Source organism: Miniopterus schreibersii (assembly GCF_964146895.1).
Source record: "Miniopterus schreibersii genome assembly, chromosome: 2".
Taxonomy (NCBI): domain Eukaryota; kingdom Metazoa; phylum Chordata; class Mammalia; order Chiroptera; family Miniopteridae; genus Miniopterus; species Miniopterus schreibersii.
The window spans coordinates 168,231,782-168,255,164 of NC_138102.1; the positions used below are offsets into that span (position 1 = coordinate 168,231,782).

The 23,383-nt window shown below is 46.0% G+C and overlaps 3 protein-coding genes across 20 annotated transcripts in view; 2 read left to right on the top strand and 1 right to left on the bottom strand.

Annotated features, from left to right (window-relative positions):
* The first annotated feature begins 64 nt into the window (after nt 1-64).
* Nucleotides 65-1,386, top strand: MRPL51 (mitochondrial ribosomal protein L51). Its single transcript, XM_081127484.1, has 3 exons — nt 65-233; nt 320-430; nt 1,069-1,386. Exons 1-3 carry the CDS (start codon nt 155-157, stop codon nt 1,263-1,265), a joined length of 387 nt encoding a protein of 128 aa, XP_080983610.1. The 5' UTR covers nt 65-154; the 3' UTR covers nt 1,266-1,386.
* A 5,224-nt stretch (nt 1,387-6,610) lies between these two features.
* LOC308552289 (vesicle-associated membrane protein 1) overlaps nt 6,611-23,383 on the top strand; it is a 106,983-nt gene continuing 90,210 nt past the window's right edge. For 5 of the 17 annotated variants that reach the window (XR_013998121.1, XM_081127485.1, XM_081127495.1 and 2 more), the window contains exons 1-4: nt 6,628-8,925; nt 11,829-11,955; nt 12,153-12,311; nt 12,959-13,010. Coding sequence is in view for 15 of the 17 variants with exons in the window: in XM_081127485.1 (XP_080983611.1) it covers nt 8,924-8,925; nt 11,829-11,955; nt 12,153-12,311; nt 12,959-13,010 (340 nt within the window). In the remaining 2 variants the exon portion in view is untranslated. The other 12 variants (XR_013998120.1, XM_081127493.1, XM_081127488.1 and 9 more) reach the window with 11 other exon arrangements.
* On the bottom strand, nt 16,211-23,336 carry TAPBPL (TAP binding protein like). Of its 2 annotated transcripts, none has more exons than XM_081127510.1 (7): nt 22,800-23,336; nt 21,832-22,050; nt 21,441-21,713; nt 19,006-19,344; nt 18,124-18,426; nt 16,905-16,991; nt 16,211-16,701 (listed from the first exon to the last, which is right to left on the bottom strand). In XM_081127510.1, exons 1-7 carry the CDS (start codon nt 22,855-22,857, stop codon nt 16,622-16,624), a joined length of 1,359 nt encoding a protein of 452 aa, XP_080983636.1. In that variant the 5' UTR covers nt 22,858-23,336; the 3' UTR covers nt 16,211-16,621. The 2 variants fall into 2 exon arrangements, with proteins under 2 accessions (XP_080983636.1, XP_080983637.1); XM_081127511.1 differs by having other exon boundaries at nt 16,212-16,701; nt 21,832-22,047; nt 22,800-23,317.

Here is a 23,383-nt window from a genome sequence, read left to right on the forward strand (position 1 = left end):
GGGCAGTGGCTGGGGAAGGAGGAGCTTAGGAGCTCTGTGCGCCCAGAGCTGCCTGCGTAAGGCCACGCGCAGGCGTTTTCCGTCGTCTCCTTGAAGGTCACGTGTGGCCGGCACTCTGTGCCGGAGCTGTGTGCTGTTGTAGGGGAGAGAGGCAATGGCAGGGAGTCTTGCTGGGGGCGCAGGACGGCGCCTATGGAGCTGGGTGCCCCCGGCCTGCAGAAGTTTCTCTCTGGGTAAGTGGCGGATGTAGAGAGACGCTCTCTGAGACCTGCTTCTCAGTTAGCGGCCCAGATTCAGTCTCTTTCTTCCCCATCCCTAGGTGTTCCTGATTTGTATTTTGTAAGGCTCACCGTCCCGGCCCCCAAAGTGGTTGATCGTTGGAATGAGAAGAGGGCCATGTTTGGGGTGTATGATAACATTGGGATTCTGGGTAAGACTCGACTCCGTTGTACAGAATTTGAGAATGGCAGTTATGCCATAACTATCTTTTTTTCACCTGTGTAGGAGTGGTACCGTGCTCATTAGCAAGAGTAAACACTTATGTGGCTATTTACGTTATACTGGGCGCTGTTCACATGTATTAACTCATTTAATCCGCATAATAACCATTTCACTTTATAGGCGAGGAAACTGAGGCATAAAGAGGTTAAGTAATTTTTCCAAAGCTAGTAAAGGGCAGTGTCAGAATTTGAACCCCAAACAGTCTGGCTCCAAAATCTGTGCTCTTGATACTGTATGTAGTATAATGTGTCAGTTCTTAGGTGCTGCAGGTTTAATGCAGAGGTAGGGAACCTTTTTTCTGCCAAGGACCATTTGGATATTTATAACACCATTTGCAGACCATACAAAATTATCAACTTAAAAATTAGCCTGCTATGTTTGGTCAAACATTTAATTAAGTCACCCCTAATGTGATAGCTGGAACTACTTCTCTTTGGTGAGGCCTTGACAGGGCCAGACCAAATGATTTCTCCCCGATATTTGGCCAGCAGTTGGGACATTCCCCACCCCTGGAGCTGGTTGAGGCTGTGTTGTCTTGGAACTAATATCTTCTCTCACATTACACAGGAAATTTTGAAAAGCATCCCAAAGAACTAATCAAGGGCCCCAGATGGCTTCGAGGCTGGAAGGGGAATGAATTGCAGCGCTGTATCCGAAAGAAGAAAATGGTTGGAAATCGTATGTTCATTGATGACCTGCACAACCTTAACAAACGCATCAGCTATCTCTATAAACACTTTAACCGTCATGGAAAGTACCGGTAGACGAGAAAGCTGGGGACTATGGAAGGAACATATCTACCATCCAGGAGAAGGGAAATAGTACTTTTCCCTATGAGGAAAGGGATTTGTATGTTCTCCTTAATAAAATGGGGCTTCTTTAGAATCTGTTTTCCACACATTTTATTTTCCTCTAGATGCTACTTTTACTTGTTCGTGTAGACTATGAAGTTTACTCATTCCTAAGTCTTAGAGTCTTAGACTTGGACTTTACCACTTGCCCTTTGCAGTCTAGCCATTCCTATGGCCTTTAAAAAAGAAAAATTATTGTAGGCACTTTTTTACATTTGGGTTTCATGTATTGAAAGTGGTGATTTTTAATTGCTCCTTAATGCTAACTGTTAAATATATTTAAAAAATCCACACTGGAATGAAATGGAGTGGAAAAGTGGAATTATATTTCTGTACTATTCTCATCAAAAAATATTTATTGGGTAGTTTTTCTGACCTGAGAATTGTAGGAGAAACAAAAAAAGTATAATATATCCTTGACCCACTCCTTGCACATGCTTTTCTAGTTAGGGATATAAAGTTATAGTCTCACATGTACACTTTAATATGAGGCATTAAGTATCATATGAGTGGTTTGCATTGGTGGCTTCTAAGCCTGACTGATCATCAGAATCATCTTGGTAATTTAACAATTTCAAAAGTCTAGTCCTTGCCCTGAAAGGTCTGTGATCTGTAAAGCTGAGCTAAATCTTGTGCATCTATATGTGTGTATGTGTGTGTGTGTGTTTAAACAAAAAATGTTTCCATACATTCAATGCAAATTTATAAATTGCCAGAGGGTAATCATACTGGTAGAACATTTCAAGGGGGGGAAAGAAGAGTGATCGTTGGTACATAGTGAGAGAACATAGTATGTGTTGGAAGATGGTGAGGTAGGTCTAGCTATAATGAATCATAGTATATAACACTATCTGCTTTTAATAATTTACTTGTCTGTGAGTCATATTAAAACTTGACATTACTCAATTGAGAGGAGAAAAATGTTGATACAGTTTCTAGAATCATATTGATTAGGGTTAAATTTAGCATGTTTCTAGTGCCTAGCTAGAATAGTGAGGCTCTCAATGAATATTTGCAGACTGAAATAAGGAAATTTATTTGGTATGTTACTTTTAAAGAAATCTTTTACGTGAGTTAAAAGTGCTATTTGTGTTTTCTGGAAGAGTTAGATTGATTAGGGTAAGTTCTCTGGTATAGACTATTGATTAAGGACATAGCCTTTGGAGTTAGTCGGTCTGGATTTAAACTCAAGCTCTACCACTCTATTCATGTGGCCCTAGGCAAAGTAGTTAACTTCTGTGAGCCTTAGTTTTTTTTTTAGCTTGTCAAGTAGGAATAATATTTTCCTCAAAGGTTTGTGTGAAGAATGAAATTATCTGTGTAAAATATTTAGTACAGAGTTTGGCAAGTGTAATTGGTAATGACACTCCTCTGGAGTGTGTATAGTTGTCAAGAATTAGGAAACCTGAAGAAATGAATGGAAATAAGTTTTAAAAATTATCTTAACTTTTCATTTATAAAAGTAGTATTGCTGCCCAGCCGCTGTGGCTTAGTGGTTGAGCATTGACCCATGAACCAGGAGATCACAATTTGATTCCTGGTGAGGGCACATGCCTGGGTTGTGGGCTCAATCCCAACTAAGGGGAGTGCAGGAGGCAGCCAATTGATGGCTTTCTCTCATCGTTGATGTTTCTCTCCTCCCTCTCTCTGAAATCAATAAAAACATATTTTTTAAAAAAAGTAGTATTGTAAACTAAAGAAAATGAATTACTTATAGATACAAGTTCGGATTTGAATATAGAGGAATTAATTTATTAGGTCTCTTAATTGATGCAGATTCTTTCAAGTAAGTACTTGTTTCAATTTTCCTTGTATAACAATCCACTGCAAAACTTAGTGACTGAAAACAACAATTTATTTAAAAGTGTTTTTATTAACTTTTTTATTAAATCTTTTTATTGAAAGAGGAAGGGAGAGGGATAGAGAGAACCATAAATGAGGAGAAGCATCCATTGGCTGCCTTCTGCATGCCCTCTACTGGGGATCAAGCCCTCAACCCCAGCACTGCCTTGACCAGGAATAGAACTGTGACCTCCTGGTTCTTGAGTTGATGCTCGACCACTGAGCCACGCTGGCTGGGCGAAAACAATTAATTAATTCATATTCTCTGGGTTATCTGGGCTCGGTAGGGTGATTCTGCTCCATTTGGTATGCGGTGGGGTCAGTCATATTGCATTAAGCTGGGAGCTTGGCCAGAACTAGAGTGTCCAAGATACCTTCACTGACGTGTCTGGCTTCAGTTGGGGTGGCTGAGATTCTTTTTTCCACATGATCTTATTATTCTGTAGTCTAGCCCAAATTTCTTTACATGGATCCCAAAGTTAAACATGGAAATTGCAAGGTTTGATAGGCATAGGCCAAGAAGTTTCATGGTGTCACTAGTGCTGCATTCTGTTGGTCAAAATAAGTCACAGGCCAGCTGATTCAAGGCTGAGGAAACTCACTCCATTTCTGGATTGGGAGCAGCATGCAGTCTACTTCAGTAACATTTCATGCCTTTGTTGGGACTGTATCATCTGGTAGGCTCAACAGAAGTGAGGCTAGATGAACAAGTACTTGTTAAGTGAAAAGTGGGTTTCAGAGAAATGGATTAATACGTATGTGAACATATATTATGATCCTTATGGAAATACACATACTAAAGATTGTCAGAGCTCATAATATGGGAGAGAGTTTTTAAAGGGATAGCTGGAGAGGAGCTAGATATAAGAGTGGAGGGGTGGTGTGAAATATGAGTGGCTCTGGAATACCTGGCATGATTTGATGGAACTGGAGAGGAGAAAATCGAATATTTGGGACTGCTAAGTGCAAGGTGCTCTGAAGAGTACATGTTTTAGTAGAATATGTGATTATTAGTGAAGAGAAAATTGCTAGTTCAGTTCAATAGGCATTTATAAAATGCTTCCTGCTGTGAAAATACAGAGGGTCTTGTTTTCAAGGACAGAACAATCTTGTTTTAGGTGTGAAGCAGTACGTAACATTTTCATTCAATAAACACAACCATTATGTACAAGGTTATTTGGAGGGACATAAATCACTAAGTCAGGATTGATTCCTAACTCTTAGCTCTCATTCTACTTAAGAGATATGTATGTAAACAATATGATTTGAATATGGCAATTGCATAGGAAAATGAGAGACTACTAAGAGTTCTTTCTTGGCTGGGGGTTAGTCAGAAAAGGTACTTGTTGAAAAGATGACATTTGAACTAAGTCTTGGGAAATGTCAGCTGATGGACAATGGGAAATCAATGTTAGGTATGAATAGTAACATCTATGGGCAGGAGCTTTGATGGATAGGAAATAATTCAGGTGGGACTGGGACTGGGGGGCAGCCTTGTCGTGGGAACACAGATATGTGAGCAAAGGTGGGAACTGCTGACACAGATCCATAGGACTAATTTAATGATCATTAACACATAAGTAGTCTTTAGTGCTAAATAACTAGGAGTCTAGCCAGGATGAAGAGCTTAGATTTTTTTTTTAAACCCTGAAGGCTAGAGCTGTTCAATTCTGGTTATATGTTAGAAACTTCTCAAGAGCCTTAAAAAAAAAAAAAAAGACTAGGACCCATCCTAAACCGATAAACTCAATATGAAGTCATTCTGGGCCTGGGTTCCAAGCATTCATATTTTTAAAATCTCCCAAGAGGTTCTAAATTAGGGTTGAGTACCACTGCTTTGGAAGATGTAAGAAGGCAAGGGAATGCTTTTTAAGGTCCCTTTACTCTGATTTGGCTGAGTCTCTGAACTCATAATACTTTTGCTTTTTTGATTTTGCTTGTTTTTTTGTTTTGTTTTTTGTAAATATATCTTTATTGATTTCAGAGAGAGGAAAGGAGAGGGAGAGAGACAGAAACATCAATGATGAGAGAGTCATTGATCGAGCCCACAACCCGGGCATGTGCCCTGACCGGGAATCGAACCCCAATCACCTGGATCCTAGGTCGATGCTCAATCGCTGAGCCACACCCGGCCGGGCTGATTTTGCTTGGTTTAATGTGTGTCTGTGTCCGTCATCTCCATTAGCTAAGCCTCATGCCCACTGAGGGCAGGGCCTGTCTTGCACATATTTGATTGCTGCAGTAGTCTAATATCTGGCATATTAGATATCTTTGTATGTGGGCTCTTTATTTTTAAATGTTTTTATTGACTTTAGAGAGAGAGGAAGGGAGAGGGAGAGAGAGAGGGAGAAATATCAATAGGCTGCTCCCATACACACCCCAACCAGGGATCAAACCTGCAACCTGGGTATGTGCCCTTACTGGGAATCAAACACAAAACCTTTGTGGTGTATGGGACTATGCTCCAACCAACTGAGCCATCTGGCCAGGGCTGCAAGTATAATTTTTGACTCCCCAAAAACTTAACTACTGTTGACCGGAAGCCTTATGGATAACATTAACAGTTAACACATATTTTGCATGTTACATTTATTATATACTGTATTCTTACAATAAAGTAAGCTAGAGGAAAGAAAATGTTATTAAGAAAATCATAAGAGAAAATACACTATATATTTATTGAAAAAAATCCATGTATGATTGGACTGGTGCAGTTCAAACCCATGGTGCTCAAGGATTAACTGTATTCTGATATTTGTCATCATAATTTGAAATAATAAACCCTGCTGCTGTTTATGATTTACCAGGTTTAGACAACTATTAGCTTCCTGTTAAGAAAGAAGAGGGTTTAGCTCTCCATGATTATTTAGTCAATATAGAAAAGGGAACTAAAAAATCAACTCCTATTTATGATTAAAATAAAACCTATTAAATTAGGAGAAGAAGGAAATTTCATTAATTTGTTAAAGGTTATATACTGATGATCAACAAATATTTATGTACATGTATTCTCTTTAAAATCAGCAAGAATGCCAGGCTGGCGTGGCTCAGCAGTTGAGCATCGACCTATGATCCAGTAGTTCGATTCTGGGTCAGGGCATATGCCTGGTTTGCGGCTTGATCTCCAGTAGGGGCGTGCAGGAGGCAGCTGATCAATGACTGTCTCATCACTGATGTTTCTCTCTCTCTCCCTCTCCCTTCCTCTCTCTGAAATCAATAAAGACATTAAAAATAAATAAATAAATAAATTAATTAATTAATTAAAAAATCCGCAACAACACAAGCACACCCTTAGTGTTGCATTTTAACTTAGTACTAAAGGTCCTAGTCAATGTTATAAAAAAATTACTGGTTGCTAAGGGTTAGGGATGGGGTGGGTGTGGCTACAAAGAGATAGCACAGTCCTGGCCGGTGTGGCTCAGTGGATAGAGCGTTGGCCTGTGCACTGAAGGGTCTTGGGTTTGATTCCTGGTCAAGGGCACTGGTACTTGGGTTTCAGGTTTGATTCAGGCCCTGGTCGGGGCTCATATGGGAGGCAACCAATTGATGTTTCTCTCTCCCCCCCCTTCTCTCTCTAAAAATCAATGGAAAAATTGTCTTTGGGTGAGAATTAACAAAAAAGGAGATAGCACAAGGGAACCTTGTAGTTATATAATAGTTCTGTACCCTTATTTTGGTGGTGGTGGTAGTAATAGGAATCTACAAACATTGCATAAAACTATACACACATGCAGACGCGCACACACACACACACACACACACGTACACACACGAATGAATATAAAAATGGCAAAATCTGAATAAGCTCTGTGGATTGTACCAATGTCAATTTCCTGGTTTTAATATTGTACTGTAGTTATATGTGTTACCATCAGGGGAAAGTGGGTGAAGGGCTATAGGGGAACTTCCCTGTATTATTTTTGTTAAGTTCAAAAATCTCAGTTTTTAAGAAATTCAGTGATTTTAAGTTTTTTTCAGGGGAAGGTTGGTGGGGATACTTAGGTGTTCATGCTGCTAGAAACAGTTCCTCCCATTATTTTTGTTTGAGGGTTTATAATTTGTTTTCAGTTCCTACAAATTGGCATTTTGATGTGGTTATAGCAGGTGGGTGGGATAAACACATGATCAATATATTATGTTTCTAAGAGCAATTGTTTAATAGTTTTAAGCAGGGGTTGTGACATTTGGATAGATCATCCTGGTGGTTTCTTAGAGGATGGATATGAAGGAGGGCAAGCCAAGAAACAGAATGATATATTTCATTTGTTCTAAGAGACACTTTTGTTATTTCATTTTAGCATCTAAATTGGGATGTTTCGCTCTATTAGCCAAATTAGTGTCTGAAGCTTGGAAGGAAATTCCAGAGACAGAAGAGGAACACTCTTTTAAGAAATACTGTCTCACCAAAGTCCTTTATGACTACATTGTATGGAAAATCATGAACATCTAAGGCTCAGTCAAAAAAATGAATCATAAGGGTCAGCCGCTGAATGCAAAGTATTAGGAATACTGTTACCATGCTATCTTTTCTATTTTCCTTTTTACATATGCACGAGAGTGAAATATAAAAATCTATACATAAACCTACACATTCAATAAATATACAAACTGATAAGAAATCATTGACAGTTTATTTGCTACCCTTTTTTTTTCTAGCAGGAGCTAAAATAATAGCTTTCCAAGGATAAGAGTCTGAAGTAGGTCAGTGAGACAAGGGAAGAGAATTCTTGAAATACTAGAAAGGAAAAAAGCGACTCAACTTGGTGAATTATTAGAGGAAGGGTAGAGATGAATGGGGAGGAATTCTAGGATGGTTTCGGGTTTGGGCAACTGAGTGGATGTGGTACCTGGAAGGGATAGGAGGAGCAGTTTGGCGGGAAGTTCAACTTAGTATACGCTGCATGAGGAGCTTGTTGCAATGTTAAAGGCAACAGGTGAACAAAGTCTCCCTATCTGCTTTGGTGGGACGGATCCCCGCGCCTGGTACTTGGGCCAGAGAGCCTGCCATCCTGCCTTGATAGATTTTGCATTCTCGAAGTTGCTAGAGGCAGGCAGATGGGGTGGAGCGCCTTGCAGGTCTGGGCGTCAGGGCTGTGCGACTGACCAACCACCGCCTTTCCTAGGACTCCCGAGGGACTGCCGCGAGCCGGGACCCGCAGATGGCTGTGGGCTGAAGCGGCGCGATTGGCTGGAGCTGCTGGCGCTGGGGCCCTTGGGCGGGCCCGGCCTTCAGAAACTGTCCAGAGATCCGCTGGGAGGCTCTAAAAAAAAAAAAAGCAAAAAAAAAAAAGCTTAACTCAAACTGTTGGAGTTGCCCCTCAAGAGGGCTGACGCGTATTTCCATAACGCCCTGTCGCTTAATTAGACAGATAGATAAGCCAGCTATAGTTATATTTGTCGGGGAACGAGACTCACAACCACTCCTTCCCGGAGTCGGGATGAGAGGAGAGCTTTGATTGGCAAATTTGCTTGTGTTTCCCTCTGGACTGGCGCCTGTCCCAGGCGTGGATTGGGCCGCTAGATTGTCAATCTTATCGGGGAGGCGTGGCCAGCACTAATAAAGACTGGGAACCGCACAGCAGTTGCAGCAAGTTCCACCGCAGCTAGAGCTCCGGGTGGTCAACTAGACGTGGAACTCGGCAGTTCCGTCGACTTCAGCCGCAGCGTTCCTCTAGTGGGGTGTCTCGCCGCAGCCTCCGGAGAGGAGACCGACCCTTACTCTCAGAGAAATGTGAGTTGATTCTGATGTGGGGGTCTCGATCCTCCTTGCCAACCCCTCACCCCCAGCGCCAGACTCTGCGGGACGGAAAATGGCGCATTGCAGCAGCTGCAGCGACGCGGGGAACCACCACCGCGCGCAGCCCCCAGACCTGATCACCCCCAGGGAGGAGGGCTGCACCCCACTCTTGCACCAGCCACAGCCAGCACCCCACTGCGGGGCAGGGGCTCAGGGGTCCCACATTCATTGCACCCTCTCCTCGCCTGAGGGGCGCCTCGTTCAGGAGCCCGGGAGAGGGCGAAGGTGGGGCATGGAGTTATCGGGTAGGGGTCTGAATGAGTCTGTACTTACGGCCTCTGGAAAGACAGTCATGGGTGCACCTGCCTGGTAGTAACTTGGGTTGCGCTGCAATCTCTGGATTTGTGTATGTTCCAACTGTTACGTGTTACCTCCCGCCCATCTTGGCAGTGAGCAAAGTTCCAGAAACTTATCTGCCAGTTTTGGGGAGCCAAGTGAGCAGCTCAGAAAAACTCAGGGGGCAGTGCCATGTGATTCCAAGCAGCCATTCATCCCAGGCCACCCTGAGGTGTTTTCCTGTCATTGAGCCTTGGCCAAGTATTTGAAAGAGAAATAGAGCTGGGGATCCCCGTCTTCCCCGACACGTTAAATTCAGTCTCTGATCATCTTCAACATCACCCCATCCTAATATCCTGAGAGGAAAGGATGGCCAGACAAATGAAGTCCTTCCCTGTCAAGACCACAATATGTTTGATAGAGATTTTTCTTTCTTGTTGTTGCCTGGAGGCCTGGCCTGGTCCTAGATATATTTGTATTGTTTCTCTTAGTGACAAAAAAGGGAAAATGTTTAATTATGATACATAAAGATTATAACTGTTCTGTATATTTTACTGCTCAGTATTCCCAACTCCCAACAAATAGTAAGTGGAATGGTCCTTTCAAGTGCTGTATAACCATTTCACTTTTTCTCTGTTTGATTTCTGCAGTTTTAACTATATGACATTCTATGCATTTTGGTCAAGTCCTAGGATTCCACTTGTTTTCATTTTGGGTAAGGAGGATCCTTCTCAGCTGACTGGTTCCCAGCAGCACCCATGTGGGATGAACTGAAGGAGATGGAGAAAGTGTGGTGACTAGCAGGGCATCACGAGGTCTCTGACCTTAATCTTGTCATTGGTGCCATCATCTTGGACTGCTTCCAAGACCAAACAGTGGCTTCTACCTACTCATTGAATTTTCCATCTTCAGTCAGAGAACTAGATTGCTTAGTTCAGTAGTAGCACAGGAGCCGTGTGGCTTCCATGGTTTTTGCCACCTTTGTGCCTTAGAAATGAAAAAGTGATTCCTTAAATGGGGATAAGTCAGATGTAATCTGCTAGTATCTCCTCTCTCAGGAGTTATTCTCTATCTTTTTATTTTTTTATTATTTTTTTCTCTATCTTTTTAGACTGAAAGAAATTCACTTAGGGAGGAGGAACTTCTGGGTATTAATTCTGTTGTGAGTAGTCATTTCCTCTGTGGTGACTTTGTGATGGTTTAATCCCTAGATCATGTATTCTTTAGACTGTTCGTATGAGGTTTGTTTTGTGAGATTCGGCTTCTGTTTGAGGAGTTCTTATTGTAATTTCTATGCTCCATTAAGTTTGAGAGATCTCCCTCCTGTTGGTGGGTTCTTCCTTGGGAGAGAAAAATCTTATGCCTTAGATTAGACCTCTGGGAATACTTTAGAAGGTGAATTTAGCCTCCATGTGTTGGGACATAAAAAGTTTATCTTGAACACCTCATGTTAGGTTAGTCCCTTTTAAGGATAAGGGAAAGAGAACAATCACTGTGCATAGTAGTGTAAACCAAGATTCTCTTTGGGACATAAAGAACTAGGGTAGTCTCCTGAGACTTGTTGCTAAATCTAGAAAAGGGACAGAATGTTTACAGTACATGTACATGGAGGCCCATTTCTCTTAATTATGCCTCCTGTCTATGTTCTTGGAACAGTTTCATAATTAACATAATTGTTTTAGGCCCCAGCTCTAAGTGAAACCCCCATCCTCTCTGCGGAAGACAAAACAAGCAAACTGGCCTGACTCATTCCACCTGCAGAGGCTATGCCTTGGCGATTCTCCAAGTTGTCCTTACAGCAGCCCCAATGAACTAATTATTGTATGAAGCATAGCCAGTAAGTGGATCCCTTTAAGCAGAGTCTGTCAGCTTGCTCTTTCTTTTTAGATTTAGGCTTTGCAAAAACAGAGCTGTTTGTCCATAGGCTTGTCCCGAGGGTTTAGTCTTTTGTACAAATTTCTCCTAACCTGGATTGGAGGTTTCCAGTTTTGACTTCATGTGAAAGGCTTTTGAGAGTCAGGGAAATGCCATTCAGGCCAAAGCTGGAACATTAGTCCTTGTAACCATTGTGTCAGAGGATGTGTTTGAGTTTAGGTCAGAGGGTGGCCCAAATAAGATCTCTTGATGCCACCCCGATGTCCCTGAGCCCCACTAAATGTTGTTACAGGATCTTTTATCTTTTGCTTCTTGTCACTGTGCTGCATCTCCCTACTTGGTATTGCCAAAAACCTAGAACCTGTTCTAAATGCATATAGTAACCTAACTGCCGTGAATTTGATAGTGTGGGGTGAGAATCCACGTGATTCCTTTCTTTTTTTTTTTTTTTTTAAAAATATATATCTTTATTGATTTCAGAGAGAGGAAAGAAGAGGAAGAGAGAGATAGAAACATCAATGATGAGAGAGTCATTGATTGAGCCTGCAACCCGGGCATATGTCCTGACTGGGAATCGAACCCTGATCTCCTGGATCCCAGGTCGATGCTCAACGGCTGAGCCATGCTTGGCCGGGCTCCTTTCTTGTCTTGGGTACTTTGTGTACTCTCTCCACTTCTCTCCACAGGTCTGATCCAGCTCAGCCACCCACTGAAGGGGCAGAAGGGACTGCCCCAGGTGGGGGTCCCCCTGGCCCTCCTCCTAATACGACCAGTAACAGACGACTACAGCAAACCCAGGCACAAGTAGAGGAGGTAGGTGGAGAGTTTTTTCCTTAGAGTTTCTAAATCACAGAAGTTTAGAAACTTTTCATTTTTATAGAGGGATAGCTAAAGGCTTTGGGAGGCAAGGCACCTGTTAGAGTTACACAGGGCAAACCTGTGATCCCCGATCATTGTTCTTTCTCCCATCTCTGGGGAGTTTAGCGGCTTTGTTTCTGTGCCCCCCTCAGGTGGTGGACATCATGCGTGTAAATGTGGACAAGGTCTTGAAGAGGGACGAGATACTGTCAGAGCTGGATGACCGAGCTGACGCCTTGCAGGTGGGAGCATCACAGTTTGAGAGCAGTGCTGCCAAGCTAAAGAGGAAGTATTGGTGGAAAAACTGCAAGGTGAATTTTCTTGTCCTTTCCCCCTTCTTTTTCCTGGGCCACAACTCACAGAAGGCAAGAAAACCCTCAGGTTTTACATTCCTTCCCTTTAGTGGTACAGGATCTTTGCCCTGCAGAACTCTTGGGAGGAAGTCTTGAAAGCCTCCTTGAGGGCCATTACCCTGAATTGGCCACCAGGGTAGGCTAGAGTATTTACACCCACTAACTTGATACTCTGAGGTGATACTCTGAGGTGTCTGGAAATGGTTAGTCAAGCTGCTTTTGCCAACACGAACCCTGGAAAAATTCTCACCTGGCCCTTCCTCAGACACACACAACATTGACATAATGACTGGGGTAGATATGTGTATTTAAATACGTGCAGCTTTTAGGAATGACCTAAACACTTCACAATGAAAAATGAACCAATTGACTAAAGAGCCATTGCACTTTTTTCAAAGCAACAGGACCTAAGGAAAAAGGAGCAAGCTGCTCTGTTTCTGAGGAGCTTCAGCTGTGGTGCAGGGGTTATTGTCTGATGGGGAGCATGGGGGTTGGGCCCTCCCCAAGAGGCCTGCAGATCTGGGTGATGTGTGGTTTCGGAAGTTCTCTTCCTGGCTCTTCCTTTCCCAAGTCTAAGGACCCATTTTTTGTCAATGTTTCCTCAGATGATGATCATGCTGGGAGCTATCTGTGCCATCATCGTGGTAGTTATTGTAAGTAAGTATCGCTGAGGTTACTGGTGGGGTGAAGAGGTGGGAAGGTCCTGGAATCTTCTCCCGGCCCTGCCTGCCTGCCTGCCTGCCTGGGGAGTGGGGCTGTTCTGACTGAGGTATGGAGATCACTGCTGTGGGATCATCACTTGGTTCAGGAGGGAGGAAGGGCAAAGACAAAGGACTTCCTTGATGGACAAGGCTTCCCTCTGCAAGATATTGTGGGAAGATGGTCCCTCCTGTTTTGAGAAGGTGGGGCTATGCTGTTTGTCACTGTCTTGGGTCAGAGGGAGACATGGGGATGGGACACCTACAACTGAAAGACCTGAATGTCTAGTAACTTGATGTAATTTGTCCTCTTGTTTTCTCCTGTCTCTCCCTCTTTTCTATCTGGGACTTCCTGATTCCTGTGTCCAGTCTACTTTTTTACTTGAGAATGTGCCACCCCTTCCCTGTGCTCCATTGCCATCCAAACTCATGTTCCTCTCCTTGTTTGCTCTCTCAACAGACTTCCCTATCTACCTTCCTCCATCCCAGCCCAGGCTTCTCCATCACCCATTCCTCCTTTTCTGTTGCTTTCATTTGCACTATGTCCCTCCACACTAGAAATGCTGCTCGTGGTGCAGTCTTGAAATAATTACCTGAAGAGCAACAGCTGGCACCTCCTGCCTACCTTCTTCTTATATACTTGCAAATTCCTCCAAAGCTGAAAAGAGATGGAGGCCAAGGGAAGGGGATGGGGTGTACCTGTAGTGACATGTCCAAGAAAGTTCCAAAATTGGGGGAGGAGAAGGATATCAGTGCCCATGGTGCCTCCAGGAAAAGCCAGGCCACTGGCAGGAGGAAGCCATGAACCATGAACACCTGTGACAAGGGTGGCTCACTCGGGGCTGCCCTGGTCACTTGGAGCTCTTCTCCTATGCCAGGCCTGAAGAGGATCCTGGGTGGGCACAAAGTCCAGCTTGGTCTTGGTACAATACCCTCTTAGATAGTAAAACCTGTTTTTTGCAGTTATTTCTAATCTGTTAGTCCAAGATTTTTCTACGTCTTCAGGGGTCTTACAGCCTTTTACTTTGTTCTCCAGAGACCTGGAGAACACATATTAATTGTGAAAATACCAGAACTCTCATTGCCACCCTAGAAGCAGCCCCACAAGTTCATAACTAGAAGGGGCTGTCTCTTGTCCCTATTTCCTGCAGCATTCTGTACTATTCATGAGAGCCCCAAATAATTTCATATAGCTAAAGTTTGGGATTCTCAGTTAGTTTTAATTATTGACATCGATAAAGAGAGGATGCCTACTAGTTAGAGAGAGAAAGTGGATAAAGCTAATTTGAAAATAAGCTCAGAGGAAGCCACTTCTAGCCCTCTTAAGGAGGGTCTTGTTCCTCCCTTCCTGTTGATGAAGGACGGTGGGAGTCCTTGGACTTTCAGGGGCTTCCTGCACGCCACCCCCCGTGCATTTGCCAAAGACAGGGATGAGGCAAGGTATCCTTCCTGAGACCTGGCCGATTCTGAGTGTTTAGAGAAGCCCAATTTACCCTCCAACTCAGTGTTGGGGTGGGAGGCGGGACAGCCTGTGCTGTCATGGGGCCCCCTCGTCTAGAGCCACCTCTGCTCTTCCTGCACTGCAGTCCCTTTCTAGCCAGGCACCCACCCGAACTCCACTTTGCCTCCTTTCCTTTATCCTCTACGTGGTTTGTGGGTGCAGACAGTGGGATCTCAGGGTGGGAGCTACTCAGCCTGTCTTGGGGGCTTCTGGTGGGCTTCAGGATAGGGTATCGAGTGAGATAGACCTGGGGGGGGGCAGGCAGGCTGGGAACAGAAGGGGAAGCACCTGTGTTCCTACATGCCTTCTGTTCTCTGGTCCACTAGCAGGAAGAGGCTGAGGCCGGGCTAGGCTAGGCCTGGATGCTCACTTTCCATGCAGCAGCATTTCATTGCGTAAAACCATCTTTCCTGTCCCTTTGCCCCTGTTTCCCACATGCCCTTCGTCCTGCCCCACGGTGGGACTGAAGAGCTGGAAGAAAGCAGTCAGTGTGCCCTCCCAACGATTCCCCTCGAAGGTCTCCACTCTCCTCTGGGCTCCTCCTTGCCTAATGCAGGGGGTCACCGCTGGAGAAGAACTACCACTGTCCTCGATGTGTCCCAAGCCTGGAGCAAATTCGCCCTTTTAGCCCACCCATCCGTGTCACAGGAATTATTTCCTGGGTTTCTGTCCCTTTGAGGCTTACCAGGTATAACTGGCTTTGTTCTTTTGGAGATGTCTGCCCTTCTACTTTCTTTCTCATCCCACCGTGTACTGTCTTTTGTGTCTTTGCTGTCCCCCTTCCCTCCTACCACCCATGTGCATGAACAAATATGCAACTAAACCCTGGGACTGTGCAGTCAAATGAAGCCGAGCTTCCCACATCCCCTTCAGTTTGCCATGAGATGATGTGGGTTTTCCACTGTGTGTCTGACATCACCTCTTTGTCTTTTTTCCTAACCTCAATCTCATACTTATATAGAATAATAACAGTTGTACTTCACCAAAGGCATGTGGCATATTTACCAATCTCATGTATTCTGAACAAAGGCAAAAAATACAAATTCCTAACTACACTGACTTGGTTGTTGTTTGGGTTGCAGTAACTGAGGAGAGATGGGGAGGAGGGGAGTGTTGTTCCTTTCTTATAGTCTGATGTTGCTTTAGGCCGGAAGGGCTGGCTTATGTGTGTTGGATGGTCTTCTGGAGATTAAAGATCTGTGTGTCGGGAAAGGAAGTGGTCTCCGCTCTCAGCATTCATGCCTGAAGCAGCCCAACTTTCACAGGTGCTAGTGAGAGGAAGTGACAACAGGAAGTTGATTGGGGATCTCACACTGACAACAACTGCAGGTTTTCTCAGACATCTCCTATCTACCTCCTTCCCTTGTGCCGAGTTCCACTGTACTGACTGGCAGATTTTAGAAATGAATAAAAAATCTCTCCCTTGCAGCTGAGTAGTTTGAGGAGGAGGAGTAGTCAGGAGTTTGCAGGTATCCCGACATACCTGCAACTGTCTGAAGAAGCAGAACCTTAATTCCACCTTCAGGTTACACAGAGCAACTGAGATGGACCCCTAGGTCTGCCTTCTAGGGCCTTGGTTTCATATCTTGAACACTTTGCAGCTAGGCTTGGGGACACAGCTCAGTTGGGTCCAGCATAGGGAAAGACAGGAAAGTGGAAAAGCTTTGCCTCCAAGGACACAAAAGGCTTTTATTTGGACAGAGTTCAATATTTGTGTGTGGTGGCCCAACCTCCACCCCTTTGTCCCGCTGTCCCTCCCCCCTCCCTCCACCCCTCCCTTCCTCCTTCCTTTTAAACTTTATTGTTGAAACCTGCTCCTTTCTTATTTTCTTTTCCTACCACCACACCTCAAATCTGGCTCTTTTTTTAACCTCTGCCCAGACATTCTGCCTTCTTGCTGCCCTCTCACCTCTTCACATTTTCTGTTTGGCCCAGGGACACAATGAAGGAAGGCAGAGTCCTGCACATATTCAGAGCCAGAGCCCCAGTGATCTGTGCTTTCTTCATCCTTTTATTGGGGTCCTTTTGAGCTCTGGGCCTTGGCTTAGAGTCCTTCTGGGAGAACATGACTATGCTTTCTTTTTACTCTGAGGCAGGCGAGTGTCTACCCAGAGGGCCTCGGAGTCTTGGTAGACCTTGGGTGAGGTAGCTAGGAGAGAACAGGAAGGAGTGAGGTTAGTTTCAGCTGGGATAACCCCCAAAGCTGGGGGCTATGGTGGGGGCTTGGCTGGAACTTTCAATGCTTGGGCTTCATCCCTGGTCTGGGTGGGAGGTGGTGTGGGGAGGTGGGTAGCGGAGGCTGGTCTGTGAGTGAGGTGGGCCGGGGCAGAGCTGAGGGCAGTGGGCTCTTACCTCGCCATCTCTGAAGCCCCAGGTACAGCACTGCAAGAAGAAAAAGGCTGCTGACAAAAAGGACTCCAAAGGCCATAGTTCGCTGCTCTGTAGGTGAGAAGGGGGTTATCATGAATCAGTGGGCAGGAACCAGCTCTGAGCCTGTGCAGCAGGAGGACAAGGGAGTGTGTCTGAGTGTGCGTGTGAGTCCCTGGATGGGGGGCTCATATCAAGAATTCTGCTCTCATCCAGGAACTGCGCACACAGTAGCATTTGTACTTGCTCAAGGTTGTTGGATGCTTGTGTGTTACTCCACACACAAGTCTTTACCTTTTCCCACCTCAGGACAACATTTTTTTTATTGCTTTGCAAGAGAAATCTAGATTAGATAGTTGTTGACAGTTACACTACAATTTTATAAATAGCTTGAGAGTGATGTGAGCCAAAACAAAACCCCAGCCTCAAATAATAACGCCCAGTGCTCCAGGATATTTGCATTCTAGGTACTGATTCTGTCCTGTTTAAAACCTTTTAATAACATTCTGTGGCTTCAGGATGAAATTCCAGCTTGAAGGCCCATTGGTATCAGCCCAGTAATAGCAATGGAGGGTTTAAGGCTGTAGCGTAATCAGGCTGCCGCTTTTTCACATTTTACCCTTTACCAGGTAGGTGACCTTGGGCAAATTACTTAACATCTGTAAGTGCCAGTTCACTCATCAATGGGAGTCATGATAATACATCTAAGTGCTTATCATAGTGCTCGATTCATGTAAATGCTCAGAAATGTAATTACATCTCAAGCTTTAGGCCAGTTCCCTCTTTTCCCACACCCCCTTGGTTCTAGCTGTGCAGTTCCCCAAGTCCTCTCTAGGCTGCTTTATATTTGGCCTTCAAACATGCTGTTCCCTTTCCCCTTGAGCTAGCTAACTTGGTTTGCATGCCCTCCCCCTGTCTTCCCAGGCCATCTTCCCTGCTTGCCTAGGCGGTCCCTCCAATTGGACTAAGCTCCTCAAGCGCAGGATCAGGAGTTATTCAACCTTCATCTCCAGCACACTGCCGCCTGGTGCCCTGGCACCTGGGGTGTCCCAAAGTCTCCGGATGTATGGAGGCTGCTACCTTGGGAAAGAAGCTGGGACTATGAACATAGCATGGTGGGAAGCAGAGCAAAACCAAAGATGAGCTGGGGGTAGGAGAGCCATGAGCCCAGAATAGAGGTGGGGAGAGGAGGGTACCCCAGTACCTGGTGGGGCAGCCCAGGCGCTGGTCTCAATGGGCTCATCCAGGGAGATGTGGGTGACCTGGCAAGTGTAAGTGGCACCTGCAGAGCCAGGTTCTGCCGTCAGGGAGGAGGAGATGCTATAGGTGCCCTCTGAGCTTTGCCGGAGGCTGGAGAAGGAGGCATCTGGGACTGGGACTGGGACTCCACCCAGCTCCTCTCGGGTCCACGTCACAGTCACGTCCAGAGGATAATAGCCAGCGATGTTGCAGATGAGGGTGGGTGGCAGAGCTTCATTTGCCAAGCCCAGTCGTACTTTGGGGGAAGCTGGAAGAAAGAATAAGATTCCAGAGGGACCAATGGGACAGGGGAGGAGCCTGAAGCCTTCTTTTCTTGCTGAGAGTGACATAGGTTGTGGAGGCTGAAGTTTCATCGTCAGTGGAGTGCCAAGGGGCAGATAGGGAGTCCACGCTGGCTGCAGGCCATAAAGGGGCACATCTTCCACAGGTAATTGAAAAACAATAGTAAAACCAGCTAAAGGTTGGCTTATTATTACTATAAGCCAGTGGTTTAAAAGGGTATCAGTGATGAAATTCTCTCGATCAGGACCACTGCCACTGCCCCTCCTCGGTTTGCTGCTGCTCCTTTAGGATGTGTGATTGGAGGCAGCTAACCAGGGCAGGTCAGCCAGATCCTGGCCTGGGAAGTTTCTTGATGGACTTTTCCTGCAGTGTGACAGGAAACAATCTGATGCCATCTGCGCTTCTAGGGTGGAGATGGCATGTAGGTTTGGGGACGCAGTCTGCCTCTCAGGAAATGCCCTTGTGTTTGGATTCCATTCTGGAAAACACTCTCAAGAAGCATATCCCTTCCCCTCTCCCCCAGATAAGCCAGTTCTGGCCTCACCTTGGACATGGAGCTGGATGATTTGTTGAGCTTGGTACAGAGAGGTGGTGATCTGGCAAACGTAGGACCCCTCGTCCTTCAGGGTGAGGCTGGGTAGGTTGAGGGAGGCGTCCCCAGCCATGAGGTGCTGCTCAGGCTCCAGGGTAGCGCCCTGTCGCTTGGCCTGCCCCTGCCCTGTGGTCCAGCTGTACACCAGCTGGCCACTGCCTTTATGCTGCAGCCGCCACTCCACTCTGGTGAGGTCCAAGCCTGGTGCCATGGAGAAGCCACAGTGCAGGGAGGCAGAGGACCCCAGTAGGAAAGTCAGGGATGGGGTACTTGTTGTCACCTGGAACTCCACTGTGGCGAGAGAAAGGGATGATAGTGGACAGCTTCCCCTGGAGGCCAGCTGATCTCTGAGCTATGGGCATGTTGTGGGCATACATCTTCCCCTGCCTCCTTTCCTAGACAATGAGCCAGTTGAGCTCATTTCCCAAACTGATGGAACCAAAAAGAAATGGGGCCCCGGAAAGGCAGCCTGGCACATGTGGTAACCTTAACTATTTTGGAGTCCCTGGGTAATCTTTTGAAAGCTATGGACCTCTCACCAGGAAAATACACATGCAAAATTATGGATGACTGTCGACTTTCGGGTAAGAACCACTGGAGTAGCAGAAAACATTTTGGAACCCTGGTTCGTCCATGTGATAGCTCTGTGACCTTGAACAAGTCATTTAGTGTTGCCAAGCCCACCTGCTAAAGGTGAAGACTAAGTAAGAGTTTAAAAAGCACATAGTACGCCTGGCCAGAGTGTCTCAGTTGGTTGAGTGTCGTCCTGTGCATCAAAAGGTTGCTGGTTTGATTCTTGGTCAGGGCACATACCTGGGTTGCAGATTTGATCCCTGGTCAAGGCATGTACAGGAGGCAGCCGATCGATGTTTCTCTCTCTCCCTGAACATGTCCTCCAGTGAGGATTAAAAATAATAATAAAAACAGTATTAGTATTTGTGTTAGACATGCTGAACTTAAATCTAATGAGGAAAACAATCAGATAAACCCAAATGGTGGGATATGCTCTTCAAAAATGTCAGGGCTACGAAAGACTATTTTGGAGTAGAGGAGCCTAAAGGCACAAGACAACTAAATGCAATGCACGATCCTTGTTTGAGTCCTGGACTTTACAAAAACCAGGACACTATAAAGAACATTGTTGGGGTAATTGGAAAAGTTTGAATTTGGACTTTACACTTGACAGTATTACTGTATCAATTTAAAAGTATCAATACTTAAGTATGATGCTCAGTGGTGTAGCAAGCGGTTGGTAGGTCGGAGGGGGATGGGAAATGACTGCCCTGGCAAATATGTGCTTAAATTCTTGACACATTGTACTCCCTTGTCTGCCCCACGGTAGACCACTCCCCACCTTGGTTTGCTGAGGTGATGGTTCTGTGATTATGAAAGAGAATATTCCTGTCTTTGGTAATAAACCAAATGCTATAAACCACATGCTATACATGGCAGCATTTGGGGGTGAAGTGTTGGGATTTCTGCACCTTTCAGTTAGTTCAGGGGATGTCTATCTATCTGTAGAATGTGGCCAAATGTTAACAATTGGTGGATCCAGGTGCATGATAAACAGGTGTTCATTATATTATTCTTTCACCTTTTGTAGGTTTAAATGATCCCAAAATAAAAAGGGAATATCTAGCTATACCAGGACTATGGTTTAACTGGACAGACATGAGGACCCCTCTTTTCTGATGCAGCAGGTTAAATGTAGGTTGGACCACAGAAAAGCTGAGTGTTCTGGGGCTTTCTAAGGATAGTTGGGCAGCTCCCTAGTCTTTTTTTTTTTTTTTACTATATCTTTATTGATTTCAGAGAGAGGAAGAGAGAGAGAGAGAAACATCAATAAGGAGAGAGTCCTTGATCAGCTGCAGCCCGCAACCCGGGCATGTGCCCTGACCGGGAATCGAACCCTGATCTGGATCCTAGGTCAACGCTCAACCGCTGAGCCACGCCCAGCTGGGCAGCTCCCTAATCTTTTGGACTTGGTTGTCTCTTTTTGGAGGTAAAATACTAGATTCAGTGAACTCTGGGGCAAGCTATCATCATGCTCTCAATCTCCTGTGCCCCCTGGGATGTGCTCAGTTGGAGAGGGCAAGAACCAGGTTTTACTAATAAGGAATAATGAATAAATACTAAATCCCTGTTCTCTGCTCTAGTCAAACACCAGACCAGGCTGGCTGTTCACTGGGAGAAACGGGTGCTTGGCCCAGTCAGACTGCTACATACAGCAAACATGAAGAGAGCGTCACATGTCTTATTTCCTCAGGCAACACAGCGAGGAGAAAATTATCCCTGTTTTGAGTCTTTTGAAAGAAAGGACCAAGGTTGAGGGGATACCCTGAGATGACTGTAAAAAAACCAAAACTTTCTACTTTTCATTTTCTCACCTGCAGTCAGCACAGTCCCCTGGGGGCTCAGGGGTAGGTTCAGCGTGGGGTGCAAGACAGCTTTGTTCTCAGCGTCCCCGAGAGTCTTCATCACTAAGGAGACACTGGGTCCCCCTCCAGATAGCTGCATGTTGGTGATGAACCAAGCTGCTGTCTGAACAGCGGCCTCTTGTCTGGCCTGGAGAAAATAGCGGGAGATCTCACAGGTCACCTCCTTCTCACTGCAGTCAGCATGGAGCAGGGCCTCTGCATGGGGAATCTGTACCAGATCCACTGGGGGAGATGGGCGGATTGAGATCATGGGAAGCCGATGTAGGTGGGTGTACTGGGACCTGGGCTGTCCCAGTGGAGGGAGCCCAGAAGGACTGGGACACAGGGTGGAGGCTCTTACCTGAAGCCTCAAAGGTAACAGGTGGGTTGTCTTTGGCCACTGAGCTCATTTGGAAATTGGCGAAGCCTTCCAGGGAGCCATCGTCCAGCACTGGCACCTGCCTCAGCACCAGCAAGGCCTTCACCATGTTCTTATTGCTGGCAAAACCTCCACGGTGCTTGCCTTCCTCCACCAAGAAGCAGTCCAAGACCACATCCACTGCCCGCCACTGCCTTTCTGCTGCAGGGAAAAGATTGGGATGAAGCTGCACCCTTCTGCCCAGAAAGTTATTTCTGTACTCACTACCTGCCCCAACTATGGAGCCATCAAGGGTAAAAATTGTCTTCCAGGGTCCTAGCTATCTCTTTGTCCGGGTCTTCTCTTGTCATTCTCCCAAACCAGCTTTCTGGGAAGCACCTGCCTTGCCAGGAACATACTTCTGTGTGAATTATTTAAAGTCCTGGATTTGCCTTGCTCAGACAGGTTTATGCTTTTACTTTTATTTCCAACCATCGAATGAGAAACTATGTTCAAGCAAAGGAATTCTCAGCAAAAGCAAATAAAAGCAAAATTGCCACTGGGGGGGAAGACGAGACACCTGTGCCCCCGGGGGTGTTGGCAGCCATCTTCTCAATTTCCCGCCGGTCGGCTCTGCCCTCTGCCGTAAAGTGGCCTTCCCCTCTCCCACCTCCGGGGTCACTTTCCAAGTGATTTCCTAGCTGGGGGACCCCTTCCTCCCCGAAGGTGTCCTCTCTCCCGTAGGACAGTGGCTCCCGCCACCCTCACTGTGAAGGCCCCTTTTTCACTTGGCCTTTTCGTCACCCTTCCCAGCCTCTCTCCCCAACACAGCTGGTTCCTTTGTCAGCCACTGAGCCTTTCTCCAGTTGGGCTTAGAATTGACAGGCTCCTTTCCGCTTCTGTAATCCGGGAGGGTGGCTCTCTGGTGCTTCCCTAGCCCAACACCTCCCTCCAGCCTGCTCCCCACTCACCGGCGTCCGCAGCTCCGGACAGAACCAAGCAGAGCAGCAGGCACCACTCTGCGCCCATGGGGGCTGCTCTCAGGCCCTCCGCTGCCCTTCTCCACAGCCTCCCTGTGGAGAAGACGGGGGTCTCTCCAAACACCCCTTTGTGGCCGACAACCTGTCCGTTTCTCTTCTGTCCTACTTCTCTTTTATTTTCACTTTCACTTTGAGGACGCCCCACTGCGGCTCCCTTTGCCTCTAGGTGAAGCCATTTCTTGCTGGTGCCAGAGTCCTGTTCACGGTTGTCCTTTCAAATACCTCCCCCCAGTAATCCCCTGGGGATTTCAACACCTGACTTCACTGCGTGCACCCTTTTGCTCCCCACTATCCCCAAGAAAGTGGAGATGTAGGGAAAAGGGGGAAGGGGGAGGAAGGGAGAGAGGGAAGCTAGAAGCAGGAACCCCGATAGTCTGGGAACCTTTTCTCACTTTCTGTTGGTGCCACTCCTCTCCCCGCTTCCCCACTGGGCAGGCCCCAACACGAGTCTGCAAAGGGGAAAGCTCTTCCCCCAGATCCCTGATAGATGCTGGGAGTGGCCTGCGTGGGAGAAA

Coding starts and splice junctions, on each gene's coding strand:
- TAPBPL (XM_081127510.1), bottom strand. CDS start 22,857: ATGGGCGCAGAGTGGTGCCTGCTGCTCTGCTTGGTTCTGTCCGGAGCT. Junction 21,714..21,831: donor TGTTACCTTTGAGGCTTCAG/GTAAGAGCCTCC, acceptor CATCTCCCCCAG/TGGATCTGGTACAGATTCCC. Junction 16,992..18,123: donor CGCCTGGGCTGCCCCACCAG/GTACTGGGGTAC, acceptor TCTCACCTACAG/AGCAGCGAACTATGGCCTTT.
- MRPL51 (XM_081127484.1), top strand. CDS start 155: ATGGCAGGGAGTCTTGCTGGGGGCGCAGGACGGCGCCTATGGAGCTGG. Junction 234..319: donor CTGCAGAAGTTTCTCTCTGG/GTAAGTGGCGGA, acceptor CCCCATCCCTAG/GTGTTCCTGATTTGTATTTT. Junction 431..1,068: donor TGATAACATTGGGATTCTGG/GTAAGACTCGAC, acceptor CACATTACACAG/GAAATTTTGAAAAGCATCCC.